Consider the following 16,784-nt stretch of genomic DNA (forward strand, 5'->3'; position numbering starts at 1 on the left):
AATGACTTAAAACATTGATTCTTTCGATTCACTTTATTGTAAGCTTCATCAAACTGACAAAAAAAAGATTTTAATAAATAAGAACGGTTTAAAAGAACGTTCAAAAGGAAATCCCACAATCATTTGGCATCAATCAAGGACTAGACTGCTAGTTACAATCAACTTGTATCAAGTCAACATATAAAACAAAACAGCGGCATGTCATAATTCAGTATCACAAAGTCAAGCGTACCCTGGTTAGTACAAAACAATTTCAAGGAAAAGTTATAACTTTTGTGGTTCATCCTTAATTAAACAATCCGTAAAGTGCCCATGTTGGTGCCATATTTGTATCTATTTAATTTAAATCCCTTTACAACAATATTTCTTAGAAAAGCAGTACCAAAACCAATGTGAGGGAATTGGTATAGGGCCTACAGTTACAGCATCAAAAGTGCAATTGCCTCATACATTGTTCACATATCCAAGGATCAAGAGAGACATTTCCCTTAATAAAAAATACAAAAAATCATCATCATGGCAGCTTAGCCATTTGTCATTTATAAAGCACAGAAGTAGAGTCTGTCAATCACGGCTTCAGGTCATCATTAACATACTGAAGGCTTACATAAGCAACACACAGACAGTGGTAATCCTCAGGCAGACCATACTTGACAGAAAAGCTCTGTCACTTTGTGTTTTGTGGATCTGGTTTCCACTTTAAAAACAGACATGTGTCTCCTTCAAGGATTTCTAGGTCCTTCTTAGGTGGGACAACAAAAGTGTCCTCTGTCAGAGGATCTCATTGTTTACAGGCTGAATAATTCCTCTGTCATCTGGGCCTGCTGGAGGGCATCAGGGCGGCTCTGCCTGCAAGCTAGAAAAACAAATGGTGTTAACAAACATACTGCTGATGAGCTTCTCTCAGTACAAGTCAAGATGTCTTTCTCTCTTTGTTTCACGCCTCTTAGTTATTCAGCGGTGGCCCAGAGAAGTGAATATGCTCACTGACTCACTAACCCCGAGTCACTGCTTGTTCATTACACTGCTATGTTGGTAAAATGCCCCAAACCACAGACGTCTTTATAAACGTGAATGCCTTGAATGACTTTAGTAATGTCTGAATACCAACTGCCAGGATTTGGAAGATTTAGGAAAGTGTGGCTGACTCAAATACATACCAGCTGAGTGTGTGGCAGCGGAAAGCGGACTGCAGAGGGCTTTGGCTTCACTGGAGGCATCGGAGGCTTTGGCTTAGAGATCTTAGAGAGCAGATGTACATTTAAAAAAAGTGCTGATGGCATGAAGAGTTAAAGGTGTGAATGCAAACATGACGATTTTCAGTAAAATGTCATGTCACTTACCGGTTTAGATGCCAGTGGTGGCAGAGGTCTGGATGGAGGAAGTGGCTTATTCTGAGAAACAAAAAGACAATTCACGTAAACAAACATGAATAAACTATTTTAAAAATCCATTAGTGTCCTTAAAAAGGAATTACACATTTTCAAAATGCAACTTACCTCAGTGTAGATTGGCTTGCTTGAAACAGGCTGCATAAAGGCCCTCATAACCTTAAGAAACACATTGATGTACTGGTTAAAATACAATACAAAAAGACTGCAACATTTAATAAAGACAAAACAGATCTGAATACCTGTTGAACCTGTGATGGCTGTGGTACAGCTGACACTTTGGTAGGTGGCTGTAAGGACAAAATGAGAGATGAGTGGAGGCGAAAGCTTGATTTGTCTTTTTCAACCATAATCCTTAATGTTTTTTGTAGCTTCAGTACACCTGTTTATAATTTACATTAGCATCCATGGATCTTATTGGTTGTCAGTGTGTGGCTCAGGCACGATTCAGCAAGCACATGTTTGCAATGACATGGTATAAGGTGCACACCATAGATGCCACCAATGTAAATATCATGTCTAAATTAGAAGCTAACACAAACAGTGTTGGTGCTAGTGTTGTTGCTCACCACTGGAGCTGCTCTGCTGGGTTTCAGCGCTCCAGTATGTGGTCTGGCAGCAGCAGAGGACAGAGGTTTGCAGGCTTGAGTGGCTGAAGACTCCACAAATGTAGGCTGGCTGATGTGTGTGGACCCGAGGCGAGGGCTGCCTCGTGAACCGCTTGTCTTAAACAACGGGTTAGTTTGTCCAGAGGTAGATTGGAGGCGTCTATAAAGAAATACAAGCTTAAATCAAAGATGAACAACATACACAGTGTTGTACAAAGTAATCTAAAATAGACTAAATGAAAAAAATAACCAAATGTTTTCTGTACCTCTTCGCAGGTCGCCTTCTTTTGATGTAGCACATCAAACTCGCAATAACCAGGGCCGACAGCAGGAGCAAGCCAACCACCAACACGATGAACACCACCAGACCTGCCTCTGCACACACAAACACACATTGATTGTGACAATATTGCTTTATGCTAAAGGATGAGCATGTAACAGAGTACGTCATTACCCAGGAAGCAAATGCACTGTAACATCATTACCTCATTTGCACAGACTGGCTGGGGAATTCCATTAAGTACAGTGTTCATCAGAACAGAGCGCAATTGTTTGAGAGTGAATTTTACGTAATAAATCTCAGTTAAAACAGAGCAGAGGAATACCAGACACAAACAGCCCTGTGTGTGAAGCATGGCCATTAAAAGGTCAAGTACATGAAGACTTGTTCAATACCTTGAGGGAGTTCTGACTGCTCCACATCACAGAAAGGCGGGGCCCATCCAGGGTCACAGTGGCACTTCCTCTCATGATTACAAACCTGCCGGAGATCAGAGTCACTGTCAGAGTTGCCATTATTGCTATACACAAGGTTGGGTAGTCAAGGATTCAATAAGATTACACAATCAGATAACAATACATTAGTACCTATAATTGTCCCAGACTAAATTCAAGAAAATTCTAGTTACATTGTCAAAGATTACTTGATAATGTAACTTTTTTTTCCTTCAATATACGGCCCTTTCGAAATAATGAAACTTTGTGCATTCATACAAAGCACTTCTGACATTCAGGGTGGCCTTTTATTTAAAAACACAACTTTGTGAAAGTACTGTTTTGTATGGGTAAACACATTTCACCATCTGTAGATACATAATATGCTAATTGCATATTATTTGCATTTGCAAGGTTAGAATTTTTTTTAAGAAACCTTTTGTGGGTGTTGAGTTAATCCAAAAGTATCCCATTTGTATGCAATTTATCTATCTGCATGTCATTTGAATTTAACTAACTACATTGAATTAGTAATCTGATTTAACCCTGGCTTAACAGCGCTGCAAAGTGTTGTGAGGTCAGCAGATCTCTCACCCCATGGTTGTTGCATTTGGCGGAGCAGTCGTTTGTCCCGTACACTTTTATGCTTGGAATGTCTTGACACCGTTGATTGTAGCACACCTGAAAGACGATGACACCGTTAAAACATCTGGTGTCCACCGAGGTTTGGTGGATGCTCACAGCACACAGTTTTCCTACCATGTTAGTGCCACACTTGGTACCAGCAGGCACCATGCCCAGGTCTGCAGGGTAGTTATCTTCAGGGTTCAAAGTTGCCTCGTTGCATATTTCTCCATTTCCCACTTTGTGGAAGGACTTCCTGGATGTGACTGGAAACTCCCAGCCCCCGGTGCAGAAAAGTGTCCCGCAGGATTGATCTCTGTAACCAAGAACCACAAAGCATTGATACCAAAGACCAACAATACCGCACTGTTAATAAACACTCTGATAGTGCTGATTGGATTTTGATTACATACCGGCTTGAACATCTCTGGCTGAACAGCGTCTTTCTGCAGTTTCCGTATTGGTTGAAACAAGCATCTGGAGCCACTTTAGCATCTAAACAGAATCATGACAAACAAGTTAGCTGCAGACCTAGGAGTCTTAATTTTCTATATATCCAGTTGTAGAAAGCAACTAAGTACATTGACTGAAGATACTGGAACAACACTTTTTCCCCGACTTCTTCCTGCTTTAAACTTTTACTGCACTTTTAACTCCCTTACAGCTATGTGGCCACATTAGTTGCAATTCAATAAAACAATAAATCATGTATTCTGAAATTGGATAATACTTGCACTTTAACTTGTTACAGAGTATTTCTACAGACTAGAACAAACTATTTTTCACTGGTGTTTTTTACCTGGCCCCCAAAGTCTCCTGCAGTGTTCCTGCTGTGAAGGGCACTGTCCATTGTAGCAGTATCCTCTTCCACGGCTGCAGGACCCACCGTTCTGGGTGAATGCGTCAGTGGGACAGGTGGCAGAGAAGCCAGTGCAGTACTCTGCCAGGTCACAGTCTCCTGTCTTCGCGCGGCAGACGCTGCCTGTCGGCTTCAGCTGCAGAGCGGAGAGAAACACAGATGGGGATGTACCGACTACTGAAATAAGAACACTCACACATAAGCAGCCAGACGGCAGGCTCACACAGTGTCTAGCTACATGGTAACACAATAAGTATCAGTGGGACTTCACTCATCGACAATATAGAGGGCATAGTAAGTTTTACTTACTTGGCAGTTGTGGCAGCACTCTCCATGAGCACACTGGGCTCCTGCATTAAATCTGCAGGTGGTGGCATTGCAACAGGGATTCTTGCACTCCTTCAGTGTGAGACAAACAGAATATCACGATACATTCTACTTTGTGTGCTTTGATTATGTTATTGTGTGTATCCTAGAAATGGGACCAAGTCATTGTTTTGCAAGTCTCAAATCTTTGTATTCAAGTCCCAATGCAATTTTTAATAACATTTTCGACAGCACATTTTGCATACTGTAATTCATTTTGAGTATGTACTTAAACAAATTATCTTTGGCATTCTTTTTCAAACTGGCAGTAATGTAACTTTTGTGAAAGTTTGTCATGATTGTCTCCTTCAACTAGATTAGATGCTGTCAAATTAGTTGAAGAGAATTAAGTATTGACTTCCTGGGAATTAATAAGAGTTAACTTAAGTTTAATCAGGAAATGATGGGAAATCTTGAATATATTTGAAATAACATACATTTAATCTTTGGGCTCAGGTAAAAGTATCAAGTCCAATTGAAGTCACAAGTCATTAGTGTTAAAGCCTAAGTGTTTTTATTATTATTTTGTCAAGACAAGTGTGAAGTCATTACATTTGGGACTGTAGTGTGACTTATGTGATTCGAGTCAACACCTCTGGTTTATACACTATTTGAGCGTGCCATGCACAAACCTCTGCAGTGCCACAGTCACACTCCTCTCCCGGCTCCAGGAAGGCATTTCCACACACTGGCCCTCCGTAGACGCGCTCAGTAGAGGGAGTATCCAGCAGACAGGCAGGGTTCACCTCCTCCAAGAACCTGCTGAGCTGCTGCTGACTGCAGCTGCTGAACTGCTCAGGATACACAAGGCTAAAGGGATGCAGGATCAAGAAAAAAAAGTGAATACAAGCTTTAACTTGGGTTTATACAATGGTGGATTTGAGGCAGTTTATCTGCAAGCAAGCTTACCCAACACTCTCGGACATGATGCAGCCTTTTTTTGATGTTAAAGAGCCGCATACACAGTTTTCAGAATCATGGGACAAGCCCAGGTTGTGACCCATCTCATGGGCAATAGTAGAGGCCACTCCTATTGAGTTGGTGTTATGGTCCTGAGTGTGAAGTAGAGTAAAAACCAAGATTAACATCACACAACTCCCATTCGTTTTCTTTATATTTTTACACAGAAATGTAGTAGAATCACCTCATTGACAGCTCCAGAGTTAGAGGTGCACATTGCGTTGGTGTTGGCTAATCCCACAGTGGAGCCATCAAAATCCACACCTCTGAGTGAAGAACAGGACAAACGTTTAGATGGCAGCCAGCTCTAACAGCTCAACACATCATCTTGGCATTGTCTTTTCAGTTGGCAGCTAGAGCATGAAACCTTGGAGGGACTCAATTCTCCTGTTAGCATTACTGTGTATGTGTGTTAACATCAAAAGAGGATTAAAAACCCATCATTTTAGAGTCTGCTCATTCTTACGTGATGAACTGTGCGTTGTCGTGTTTGGTCCTCGGCAGAAGGCTCCTCTGACGCCACTCGAGGAAGCGAGCGAGTGTATGCTCCGGGTTAGTGCTGACCTCCATCTGATCTTTGTATGACCAGATATCCAGAGCCACCAGCATCACACGGACACCCACTGGGCGATACAGCTGAAACACAGAAGCATGTTAGCACCAACTGGAACGCAACCAAAAAGTGAATGAAATGTTCAGAACAGTATTTTAGAACACAAAAGATTAAGCACTGCTACAAATCACAGAACCAAAGGCCTCATTGGTCCCAGGAAACACCTGTTGGGTCTAGTGCTGTCTGATGCTTGCACTTCTCTTTCAGAGTATGCAATGAGGATTGGGAGAAATGTGTGAAGCATAACAGCTTTGGTGTGAAGATTCACAGTTAAAGTTAGATTTTCACAGAGAGAGAACTATCCCTTTGCTATTATTGGTCAGATTCCAGTCAGTGAGGAACACATAGTATCAGGACAGACTTCTGGTATTTAATACACAATGAAAATGAAGGGTCCAGAAACGTGGCAGTTCTGCATTGTGATAAAGATGTTGAAGGTCTTTTCTTTTACTAATATAAATACAAATAATTGCTGGAACAATTGGATGGGTACTTAGTCCGAGGTCAGAGAAAGTTAAAAAGAAGTAAGCTTTTATACTAATGTTTACTTTAGAATGGCCCTGGTCATTTATTTAAATCAGATCAGTGCTTTTTGTTTAACAGAGCAAAAACATGATAAGGTTGAATCATTTATAGTGATAGACAACAGAGAAACAAACTTACCTTGTCTACATGGTTTGTTATTTCAAGCGCTCTAGCCTGAATGGTCTTCTTACTGCGAAACTTCTTATACTAAAAAAAAATATTTTTCTATTAGTAAAACGATCATTATCTTTGGCTACATCTGCAATAACAGGGTCAGTCAGAGAAAGGAAATATATCAAACCTCCGTGTGGTCGACCACCACCACCAGCTCCACTATCCGGGGTTTCCCTGAACGGTCTTTGGTCTGGGCTCTGCTTCTCTGAAGGCACAAAGGGTGGATGATATTAACAACATTAAAAGAGTCGGAAGGCTTTTTATATAAATACAATTTATTTTAATTAGTTTATTTGTAAAGAACCTCTCGAAACTGATAAATAATTAGGAAATAATATAAACAAAAATATTCAAACTGTGGAATGTGTTCATTATCCTGATGCAAAAGTACTGCATGACACAAAATGATTCTTATGAACAAATATTGTCTCTGTATCTCTTCTTCTTTTCAATGTTTACTTAATTTCCCTATAGTTATTTCCTTTTGGCGTCTTAATTTGTTGTAAACAACTAATTGTTAATGTGGAGTGCAAACAACTTTGTATACATCTAAATATTTGTGTTGTTTCTCATATTGTAAGACTTTTAAAATATCAATAGAAGAGTGTTGTAGTAGTATTACACTAACAGAGCTATAGCTAAGTAGTATTTTATGGTCAATGCTTTTTTGTTATGCTTTTTCCCCTCAAAATTGCATAATGTAAGAACGATACACAAAATATTGGATATCAGATGTCGGCTTCAAGCCCTGGAGTATTTCTGTAAGTGTGTACTCTGTGTGTCTTTACCAGGCTGCTGAGCTGGAACAGTCCAGACGGACGAGCTCCATGATCATAGAAAGTGGTTGTGTTTCCATGGGAACAGGAGCTTCTCTTCCTCCTCAGGTGTTTGTAGTTGTAGACAGCATGAAGCCACTCGTCACTGTGAGTCTGGGAGCTCTGTCTGTCATCCTGCTGTCCCACCTTGGCGCCGGCCAAAGGTTCGATGAGATGCATTTGGTCCTGGAGACGCACAAACCCCCTGTAGTGCAGAGCAGGAAGTTCTTAGAGACTCACAAAGCAGTTTTTCTTTTTCTACAGCATCTCTAATTCTCAAACAGATCTCAGTGCAACTGACTACAAGACATGTGTTTGTTTATCAAGCTTTCAAGTTTCCACAGATACTGACACTAATAGACATGTATTTTATAGCAAGACAGAAGGCAGCTTTGCATGGCCTTTGTTGATTGAGTTACAGATGCAGAGCTACACGGTGCAGTCTTAATGGTCTTTGTAATAGGAGAAATGGACGATGAGGGACTGATCCTCTCTTTTGATTGGACACTGTTGTGATAAGTCAAATCATCATGGGCTCGATTAAGTTTTGCACAGTACTCCAAAAAACGATAAGTTTGTTTTAATGAGAGATAACAAAAAAATGACATCCAGCAATACTCACTTTATTCCTGAGCATAGTTCCACACTGGCAGAGGAGTCCTCTACTCCCACTATGTGCCCATGGTAGTAGCAGTGAACCTGAACAGACAGCAGTTATTCGTCAGAGACAAGAGGAGAGATTTAAGTCACACTTTTTTTTCCATAAGCAGAAGATATTGTGCGATGTGTGTCATGGTCAGATGAAATGTCTTGTGAAATGTCTTAACCATATACGTCAATTCCTCTTCCACATTGGACTCAAGTATTTCAGTGGATTGTGTCACCTCTTATAAAAAGGACATTTGAAGTTGGGAAACTTCCTTTTATCACGACATCGGACATTTCCAAATAAGAAGTTACTGGCAGGTCTTTCATATAATGCCACTAACTTGATAGATGAAGAAAATTAGATATGAATGTACTAATTTGTGGGGGACAGTTAGCTTAATATATTTGGGAAATACTGTAACCAAAATGTTAGGAATACTTGCATTTTACATTTTCTTGGACCCTGTTTCTTATATTTAACAGTTCAACAATATAGCCAAACCAGCGTTTTACAGAACTAAAAAAAACAAAAAATCAGGAAAGTCAACGTAAACAAAAACACTGAAACTGGCAGAGTAGGTGTCACAGGATATCCTGCACGTAACTGTCTCACGCCTGTAGAGTAAAAAAAAGATCTTTGGTAGTATTACACCAGCCTTGTTTCAGACCGCTGAATCGCCCACATTTTAATTTATTCAACGATTTCAACAGAATGAATAGAGTGGAGAAAAAAAGGACGTCTGATTAACAGGCTAAGTGCTACACTAGGTTGGTACTCAGCTTTGATTTGAGGCTAACAAGCACAGGCATGTGTTTCTGATGTAACACATCATAATGCAAGCATGATGACAGGGATTAATTTATAGTGAAATAGTAGTGAAAATGTTTTAAGCAACATACCCTCAGATCTGGAGTAGTTGTGACTTGGGTGCCTTGATCAGAATAGTGTGTCACAGAAAAGTTTTCCCCGACAAGATCTCTGAAAAGTACAGAGGTTTTTTTATAGCAATAGTATTTACACATCAATAAAGAAAAAATACAGAAAAAACACACTTTTCCAACAACATTTTAGTTTTTCTCACTTGTTCTTTTCCAGATGCAAAGTGTAGTTTTTCCCTGCTATCGTCAAAGAGTACTGGAGCACATCAGGGTATGTCTACACACACACACACACACACACACACACACACACACACACACACACACACACACACACACACACACACACACACACACACACACACACACACACACACACACACACACACACACACACACACACACACACACACACACACACACACACACACAGAGAGAAAAAGATACTTTAATACATTCTTAAAACGTGTGTTCAAACTTTATACATTGTTTTAATTTCTTAACAAATATATATCAAAAGTTGAACTGTAGAGTGAGTGTTACCTGATGTTTAGCAGCTTCATTACTGAGAGATGAATCCTTTATTCTCTGAGGTATCACAGTTTGGTACTTCATCACATGAGGGAGATGCCTCACGCTGTCCGCTATTATTCCTGCAAGTACCAGGGAGAGGCTATTTAATGAGACAAAAAAACAAGAAAGAACAACGAAAAAACAAACAAGAAAAAGCAAGAATGGCAAAGAGAAAAAATAAAGAAAAGTCGTACCCCACGAGGAGAAGAAAATCCATATGAAATATCCAGAATATTGCATGTTGCTCTACCGGACGGACTCTGTCATTGTGAGCTGGAGTCTGAGGGAAATAGGCTCTCAGCTCTCCGCCCCTCTCTGCTGTGTAATATCCTGAAAATTACCATTTGAGGTTGACAAACCACATGAGTCACTATCCGAGATTTACAAAAGTCCAACGTTGTTCTTTACAACATTTATATAAATTGTGTAAGGTGCTGATCCAATGTTTAGGTTACAGACATGATTTTTGCCGGAAATTAAGCTGTGTGAACATCGGTTAGAAATGGGTGGAAGTTTTCCAGTGTGTTAAAAAAAAAGACAGTCGGCTCAGCCTTAAAGTTCCCCTCCTTGGTTTTGAAGTTTCTACGTGGCTAATGGCTATGGGGAATTTTTAAGTGTATCTTTCACTCAGGATTTGATTTTCCCATTTACCACTAGTAGGTTAGAGTTACACATATATTTATTTAAATGTGAACTAGATTACAACTTAAGTAGGCCTTCCGCTGAATGTAGAAATACTTTGCTGGCAGATTTATAGGAAAAAACATAGGAAACTCCTTATTTATTAAAATATCTTCAGTAGTCAACTCAATATATTGACAGCAGAGCATAGCAAAGTATAATAGTAAACCCTTCAAAGCCCATTAGTGGACTTTGTCGCCACCTACTGGAGAGATGGCGGAACAATGTCAGATTTGATTTATCGAAAGCTGTTTTCTCAAAAAAATTGTCCCAGACAGCAGCTTCAACATTAACATTACTTTTTTCAGCGATAAATATGTCACTTCTGTAGGCTACTAATTCAGAGAGGAAAAATACTTAATGTCACTCTTTTTAAATATAAAAAACCTGAAAAGCATTTACTTAACGTGGGGCACCAAACGTTTCTGATAATGACATGTACATTCAACGTTACACGGGAATATTTACAGTGTCAGTAAGAATATAAACTAAAATTTAGATAATGCAGTAACATATGTTGACGCATGGCGAATCAACCCTTAACCTAACCCTGCAAAGTTATATTTTTTGTGGAGCATTATACCACACGCATTAAATCAAATATCCCTATTTCCCAACCTTTTTGAAGTGGAGTTTGCACCTTGAGGCTGATTCTGGCCAGTTGATGGCGACAACGCACCATTTTGGATTTGACAACCGCCAAAATACTAGATGACGTCGTCATTCCGCGACAACTACAACCAAAACATAAAAACTCTTCACATTCACTGCAGCTTTTTACAGACGTTTCAAAAAACGATGCTGCAGCCAGACTTGGTACGACTTCTGACAGAGGGACATGTTTTAGTGAAGAGCTGCGATGAAGACTGCCTGACAGGAAACACTCAGGAGCCGAGGCAGAGTGAGGGAGAGGAGGGTGAGGAGGGAAACCCGTTCAACTTCACCCCTCAGCTCATACACCTGAACAAGGACCACCAGCTGTTTGAGGTAACATAGCAACAACAAAATGAACCGTACTCATTCTGCTGAAACGCATATATAACCGTGGCTACAACATTAGCTAGCTTACCTTTTCAGCATAACTCACTGCTGCTGAATGTTTTTACAGGATGGGGACATTCACAGACACATGTACCTGCAAGACCTCTACATCTCAGAGGCTGAGGACAAGCCAACACTCAGGTATGCAAAGAAAACCAAGGTTAGCTTTGGTAAAAATGTGAGCTTGTGTGTGACTGTGGTTAACAAACAACAAACAAAACTATTTTGTATGTATTTATTTGTATCGAACAAGGTCCATGTATAAACATACATTAATCTAAAAGAAAGAAGAGATGCTATATGCCAGATTATATAATGTACACACATTAAAACCAACAACCAATACAACACTTCCTAGTGTCTATCACACTAACAATTACAACTAATGAAAAAACAGATGTATCAAATATAAATACTGCTACATATATTATTTAGGCCATTTAATTTCAGGGAGGATAGTGTAGGAACTTAACTTTAAAGCAACAACAAACAAGGAAATAAAAGTAAATAAAGATGCATGCGTGGTTAACTTTGCAAACACCCAAAACACATGGGGTTAGGAAACAAATGCATAAAAACAACAGTTAGCTTAAGTGATAAGATACAGGTATCTCCAGAAATTAGAACAATGTAACAGCCGTGTACAAATGTGCCCCAGGAATGATATTCTTACGAATGTGGATTGTATTGTCAGTGTGGGTCTGACTGTAAGTCACCAGCCCCCTCTTGTTATCTTTTCTCAGTGTTTCAGAGTTTGCCTGTCACATATCCGGCTGCAGTGCAATCTTCAGCACTTTGGAGGAGTATGAGCACCACTACAACTCCCTTCACAGACACGTGTGCTGCTCCTGCCGCCGCTCCCTGCCAAGTGCCCGGCTCCTAGACATTCACATTCAGGAGTGGCACGACTCTCTCTTCACTATCCTTTCTCAGAGGCAAGATATGGTAAGCAAAAGTCTGCGGTTGTGTCCTTTCCCATGACACCTTATTGTCTTGCTCTTAAACTATAAGCATAACCCTATAACATTATTTGAAAATGAACACTGAGTCTTTAAAGTTTCATGACACTTCCTTTACATTTTTCAGTACCAGTGTTTGGTGGAGGGCTGTGGACAGAAGTTTAGCACTAGTAAACACAGGAAGGACCACCTAATCAAAATTCACAAGTATCCTCCAGACTTCAGATTTGACAAAACCAAAAAGGACAAAGGGTAAGAATGCATATTTTCTCCATTAGATGGCAGCAAAACCTCAGTAAAAAATACTTTTCGATGCAAGTTTTCGGTCTTGGAGAGTTGGTGTTTATTGGTGTAAACAGGATTCATGCCTCTTTATAAAATGTCTTGAGTTGAAGCAATGTGTCTTTTTTCAATCAGCTATTTCATATTTTTATGTAAACATAATATGATAAGGCAAGAATTGTTGTTTAACACAATTTTTTACAAAGTAAAGCCATAATATGGCTTAAACCAGTGTTAAATCATTATAATTGTATTTAAATAAAATGTTTTGCGTATATTCTTAATTCATGTCTTTGTTAATAGAAACCGGCACACGAAGAAACAGCCGCAGAAAGACACAACCATGGACGTCGTGGACGATGTGTGTGAGTCTGAGGGTGTGTGTGAGGTTATGTGTGATGGTCTGTCCCACCAACCCGAGCAGGGAGAATCCATGGAGACGCATGGGTCCGAGGAAGAAGCTGCTCACATGGCAAAGTCGGTCTCTACTGAGGAGCATGCAGATCTTAATGCTGCAGCTCCCAGCACAGAGAGTTCAAGCAGCGACCCACTGAAACCACGATACTCCTACAGGTTAGTCTTTAACAAGTCTGCAAAGCACTGGATGTCCCAGGCAGCTTTCGGCTGCAATAAGGGAGGCTTAAATTCATTTTTAAGATGTTTTAATGTTAACTTTTAAGGTGCAATTATGTAGTTAAATTAAGGTTTAGCAAACTGCAGAAAGAGATCTTTGTCTTATTTAAACACAATATAATTAAAATGTATGAATTTAAATCCTCCTAATATTCTCCAGAGTATTTAAATGACAGACATCTGAGGCAGCTGTGTTTTTGTCTCTCAGGGTCCCCACAAATGTGTGTTTTGGTCACGGCTCCGTCCGGGGCTTCAGAGGGCGGCGGGGAAGGAGGAAATAAACCAACAGAATTCTGCTTTCTGTTCTATGAATATAAATAACTTTATACACTTGTCATGTAACACAATATATTTACTGTCATTTGGGACGCTGACTTAAAATAAAATGTTTTTTACAACAAATATTTGATGTGTATATATATATATTCATTCAGGTGATAAGCAGCGCTGCAAGGCAATGCTTAAATGACAAATTATATGGACAAATTGCAAGAGAAAAAATTACAGATGGCAGAATTTACATAAAAGATTTTAATAATTGTACAAAACATCTCTTTACCCATCAGATATAAAATACACTGTACATTCATTTAGCATTTTTGAATGTTTGCAAAAATAGCTGATTACTTTTATTTACATTTAGTAATGAAACAGGACTTTTAAGAGCTCTTTGAACACCTGTGCAAAAAAGTTTTCCTTTTGAGGTACTGTAAATACAATTAAATAACATTAATTAACAGATTAATTGTATAGCTGATTTATATTTTTGAAACAAAAGTGTTAAGAACTTAGAAACTAACGGGAATTATGTTGTTTAATACATTCTCGTTGAAAGCTCTCATGGTTCAAATAAAAAAAAAAATAATCAAGTAATGCCAAAGATAAACATATTTTTAAATAAGGAAAAGGTTATTTCTAAACTTTTGACTTCATTACAAAAGTGATGAAAAGGCACTAAGGAGCACTCCAGGGGGGTTTCATGATGGGTCTCATTATTGATTATATGGATGTTCTTTTAGAATAATGTTCTTTCATTTGTTTTCTTCATTTCTTCTTTATATTCTCTGGTCGTATGTTAACATACAATCAAAGGCCTCGGGAATGTAGGTAAAAAGTGCTTTAAAAAAGCACTTATTGCTTAAAACCACAAAACTTCAGGGTTTTAAATAATCGTGTAATCTCTTTAAAATGACTGACTTAAATATTTACGGAATAGAAAACCTTAAAATATATGAAGTTTGAATATGGAGCCCGAACAATAAACTCAGTGAGTCTGCGTTATAAAATAAAAGATAATACCGAATGCACTGCAAATAAAAATGTTAACACATGCTTAACTGTTGACAAAAAAGTAACGTAGCCTATTATTGTTAAAGATGTGTTTTAAAAATGCCAATGGAGTGAAAATATCCCAGTTATTTCCGTTTCACGTGTTTCTAAGGCCTACATGAAGGACTAGTGGCCGAGATTGTTCTACCAGTATTTTTGTGTACAAAAAATATTACATTTTTCCTTATAACGAAAATATCATATGCTAGTTCGAATATAGGATTCACGACAGGTTGACTCATGGGATGGATTTTTTGCAGTGTTGGTCATTTGCTGTATCAAGGCGTTTTTTATAGAAGCTTTCCAGACGATGCAGTTCAAAGTTAGTGAGGGTTAAGACAAGTAGTACATCCCATATGGTCCACCGAATAGTCCCGGGACGGGGAAGGCCGGCCGGGGTCCGGTCAGAGCCCCGTAGAGGGACGGAGCACCCATGGGGCCCAGGGGGAAGGGGAAGCTGAAGGCCGGCAGCAGCGGCTTCGCGACCAGCTTGAATTTATCCAGGTCGGCCTCCTGCAGCCTCTTGGCCTTGGCCCTGCGGTTCTGAAACCAGATCTTGACCTGGGTCTCTGTGAGGCTGAGGGAGCAGGAGAACTCTGCTCTCTCTGCGATGGACAGGTACTGTTTCTGACGGAACTTCCTCTCCAGAGACAGCAGCTGAGAGGTTGTGAAGGGAGTTCTGGGTTTCCTGTTGTTCTTGTGTTTACGTAGATTGCACGATGAGGGGCTGGGAAGTCCTGAAAGTGTGGATATAGAGAGTCAGATTATTGCAAATAAAAATAAATGATCAATATGACTTAAAAGTGACTTTATAACTTTACTTCATGCATGGGTATAGTCAAGCCAAACAAGGGACATTTCATTCACAGAATGTTTATGCTGCAGAAGCTGTTATTTGAAGCCTTTTAAATGCAATAGTATTTCCATCACCTTTAGTTATAGAGAAATATAGATTATGAAGTGGCTTTTTAAATTGAGTTTTCTCATCAGTGCACTATTGTAAAAAGACATTCATACATATGGATTAATTTGTATAGGTCAACATTCACTGTCGTATTTCGTGCAAGGTTAGTGATGAAGGATATCCATATAGGCCAATTAAAGAAAGATTTTGACAGTTTCAAAGTTGAAAGATATTTGTTTCTCATATTTTAGAAAAAAAAGTGTATCCTACACTCACTTGGAGGGGATGCGTAAGGAGTCTGCAACCAGGGGCTCGTTTCCTTGTCGCTGAGGTCCACAGCCTCGGGGTTGGAGCGGTACAGTCCGCTGGGTGACGCACACTCGGTCTCCTCTGCTGAACCATGTTTTGGGGAGTGGAGTCTCCTGTCCGGCGTCCTGTCTGATATGAGGGACTCCACACTGAAAGGCAGATCTAAGCTTTTTGTTTTACACCTTCTGACAGATGACAGGTCCAGCTCGTCGGCTCCTGTGCCTCCAGCGGCTCGGTCCTCCGGTGAGGTCTCCCCCAGAGCAGCCGAGGGCGGTGATCCCTGCTCAGGATTCATTACGCACGACTGAGGTGCCATACAACCAAATATCCTGCCGCTCGCCCCGTTGCTGTTTTTCTTTTTGCGTTTTCACTCCCACAAATCTGTTATCTCCCAGGTTGCTCCAATGTTGCGCAGCAGCGTTAAACTTCAGCTTTTACGCACGGACTTGTCTCTCCTTCAGTGAGTGAAGTGCCATGAGTTGCACTCTCATCTTTCCGCCTGCCTATCAGTCTGTCCATGTTCCCACGTGACGCAGCTAACACTGTTTCTGATAGGCCAGGCTTGTAATGACAGTGTTGTGGTCCACTTCTTGTGCCTGTGGTGCCTTTACAGATGTAAACCTCTGATCAGGGGCGGGGCGCAGAATTATGACTCCCTCCCATTTTTTGCTGTTGTCCCCCCTCAGCTACATCAGCTCCCTCTCTTTAATGTAACTTTGAAGATAACATCATCACTGCATGGATATATTTACATTTATTTGCACATACTTCTTTGCTAGCTTCCAGTATTGCCTGAAACATTTTGTTAAATATTGACCGTGTACAATACACCTTACTATCTGGTCAGAATAGTGATGCATTTAGCAGCTAAAGAAACAGATATTTCTTTTAATATAT

General features: G+C 39.9%; 3 protein-coding genes across 3 annotated transcripts; 1 reads left to right on the forward strand and 2 right to left on the reverse strand.

Moving 5' to 3' along the window:
* Positions 1 to 14: 14 nt before the first annotated feature.
* Positions 15 to 10,052, reverse strand: adam8a (ADAM metallopeptidase domain 8a). The gene is made up of 25 exons (XM_034151849.1): positions 9,944 to 10,052; positions 9,720 to 9,829; positions 9,380 to 9,453; positions 9,198 to 9,276; positions 8,272 to 8,348; positions 7,623 to 7,854; positions 6,962 to 7,039; positions 6,799 to 6,867; positions 5,989 to 6,158; positions 5,707 to 5,788; positions 5,472 to 5,614; positions 5,195 to 5,372; positions 4,506 to 4,595; positions 4,137 to 4,332; positions 3,751 to 3,832; positions 3,473 to 3,653; positions 3,308 to 3,394; positions 2,675 to 2,759; positions 2,266 to 2,374; positions 1,961 to 2,159; positions 1,634 to 1,681; positions 1,500 to 1,550; positions 1,344 to 1,394; positions 1,161 to 1,241; positions 15 to 856 (listed from the first exon to the last, which is right to left on the reverse strand). The coding sequence occupies exons 1-25, from the start codon at positions 9,987 to 9,989 to the stop codon at positions 812 to 814; spliced, it is 2,643 nt and encodes an 880-aa protein (XP_034007740.1). The 5' UTR covers positions 9,990 to 10,052; the 3' UTR covers positions 15 to 811.
* A 1,085-nt stretch (positions 10,053 to 11,137) lies between these two features.
* Positions 11,138 to 13,747, forward strand: znf511 (zinc finger protein 511). The gene is made up of 6 exons (XM_034151893.1): positions 11,138 to 11,417; positions 11,539 to 11,612; positions 12,215 to 12,416; positions 12,558 to 12,682; positions 13,016 to 13,285; positions 13,554 to 13,747. Exons 1-6 carry the CDS (start codon positions 11,142 to 11,144, stop codon positions 13,624 to 13,626), a joined length of 1,020 nt encoding a protein of 339 aa, XP_034007784.1. The 5' UTR covers positions 11,138 to 11,141; the 3' UTR covers positions 13,627 to 13,747.
* A 140-nt stretch (positions 13,748 to 13,887) lies between these two features.
* Positions 13,888 to 16,375, reverse strand: msx3 (muscle segment homeobox 3). The gene is made up of 2 exons (XM_034151905.1): positions 15,855 to 16,375; positions 13,888 to 15,411 (listed from the first exon to the last, which is right to left on the reverse strand). The coding sequence occupies exons 1-2, from the start codon at positions 16,201 to 16,203 to the stop codon at positions 15,008 to 15,010; spliced, it is 753 nt and encodes a 250-aa protein (XP_034007796.1). The 5' UTR covers positions 16,204 to 16,375; the 3' UTR covers positions 13,888 to 15,007.
* Positions 16,376 to 16,784: the final 409 nt, after the last annotated feature.

The sequence above is a fragment of the Trematomus bernacchii genome, unplaced genomic scaffold (genome assembly GCF_902827165.1).
Source record: "Trematomus bernacchii unplaced genomic scaffold, fTreBer1.1, whole genome shotgun sequence".
Lineage (NCBI taxonomy): Eukaryota > Metazoa > Chordata > Actinopteri > Perciformes > Nototheniidae > Trematomus > Trematomus bernacchii.

Coding starts and splice junctions, on each gene's coding strand:
- adam8a (XM_034151849.1), bottom strand. CDS start 9,989: ATGCAATATTCTGGATATTTCATATGGATTTTCTTCTCCTCGTGGG. Junction 6,868..6,961: donor TGGTGGTCGACCACACGGAG/GTTTGATATATT, acceptor ATTTTTTTTTAG/TATAAGAAGTTTCGCAGTAA. Junction 5,615..5,706: donor ACTCTGGAGCTGTCAATGAG/GTGATTCTACTA, acceptor CTTCACACTCAG/GACCATAACACCAACTCAAT.
- znf511 (XM_034151893.1), top strand. CDS start 11,142: ATGACGTCGTCATTCCGCGACAACTACAACCAAAACATAAAAACTCTT. Junction 11,613..12,214: donor GAGGACAAGCCAACACTCAG/GTATGCAAAGAA, acceptor ATCTTTTCTCAG/TGTTTCAGAGTTTGCCTGTC. Junction 13,286..13,553: donor AAACCACGATACTCCTACAG/GTTAGTCTTTAA, acceptor TTTGTCTCTCAG/GGTCCCCACAAATGTGTGTT.
- msx3 (XM_034151905.1), bottom strand. CDS start 16,203: ATGGCACCTCAGTCGTGCGTAATGAATCCTGAGCAGGGATCACCGCCC. Junction 15,412..15,854: donor TCCTTACGCATCCCCTCCAA/GTGAGTGTAGGA, acceptor CCACACTTTCAG/GACTTCCCAGCCCCTCATCG.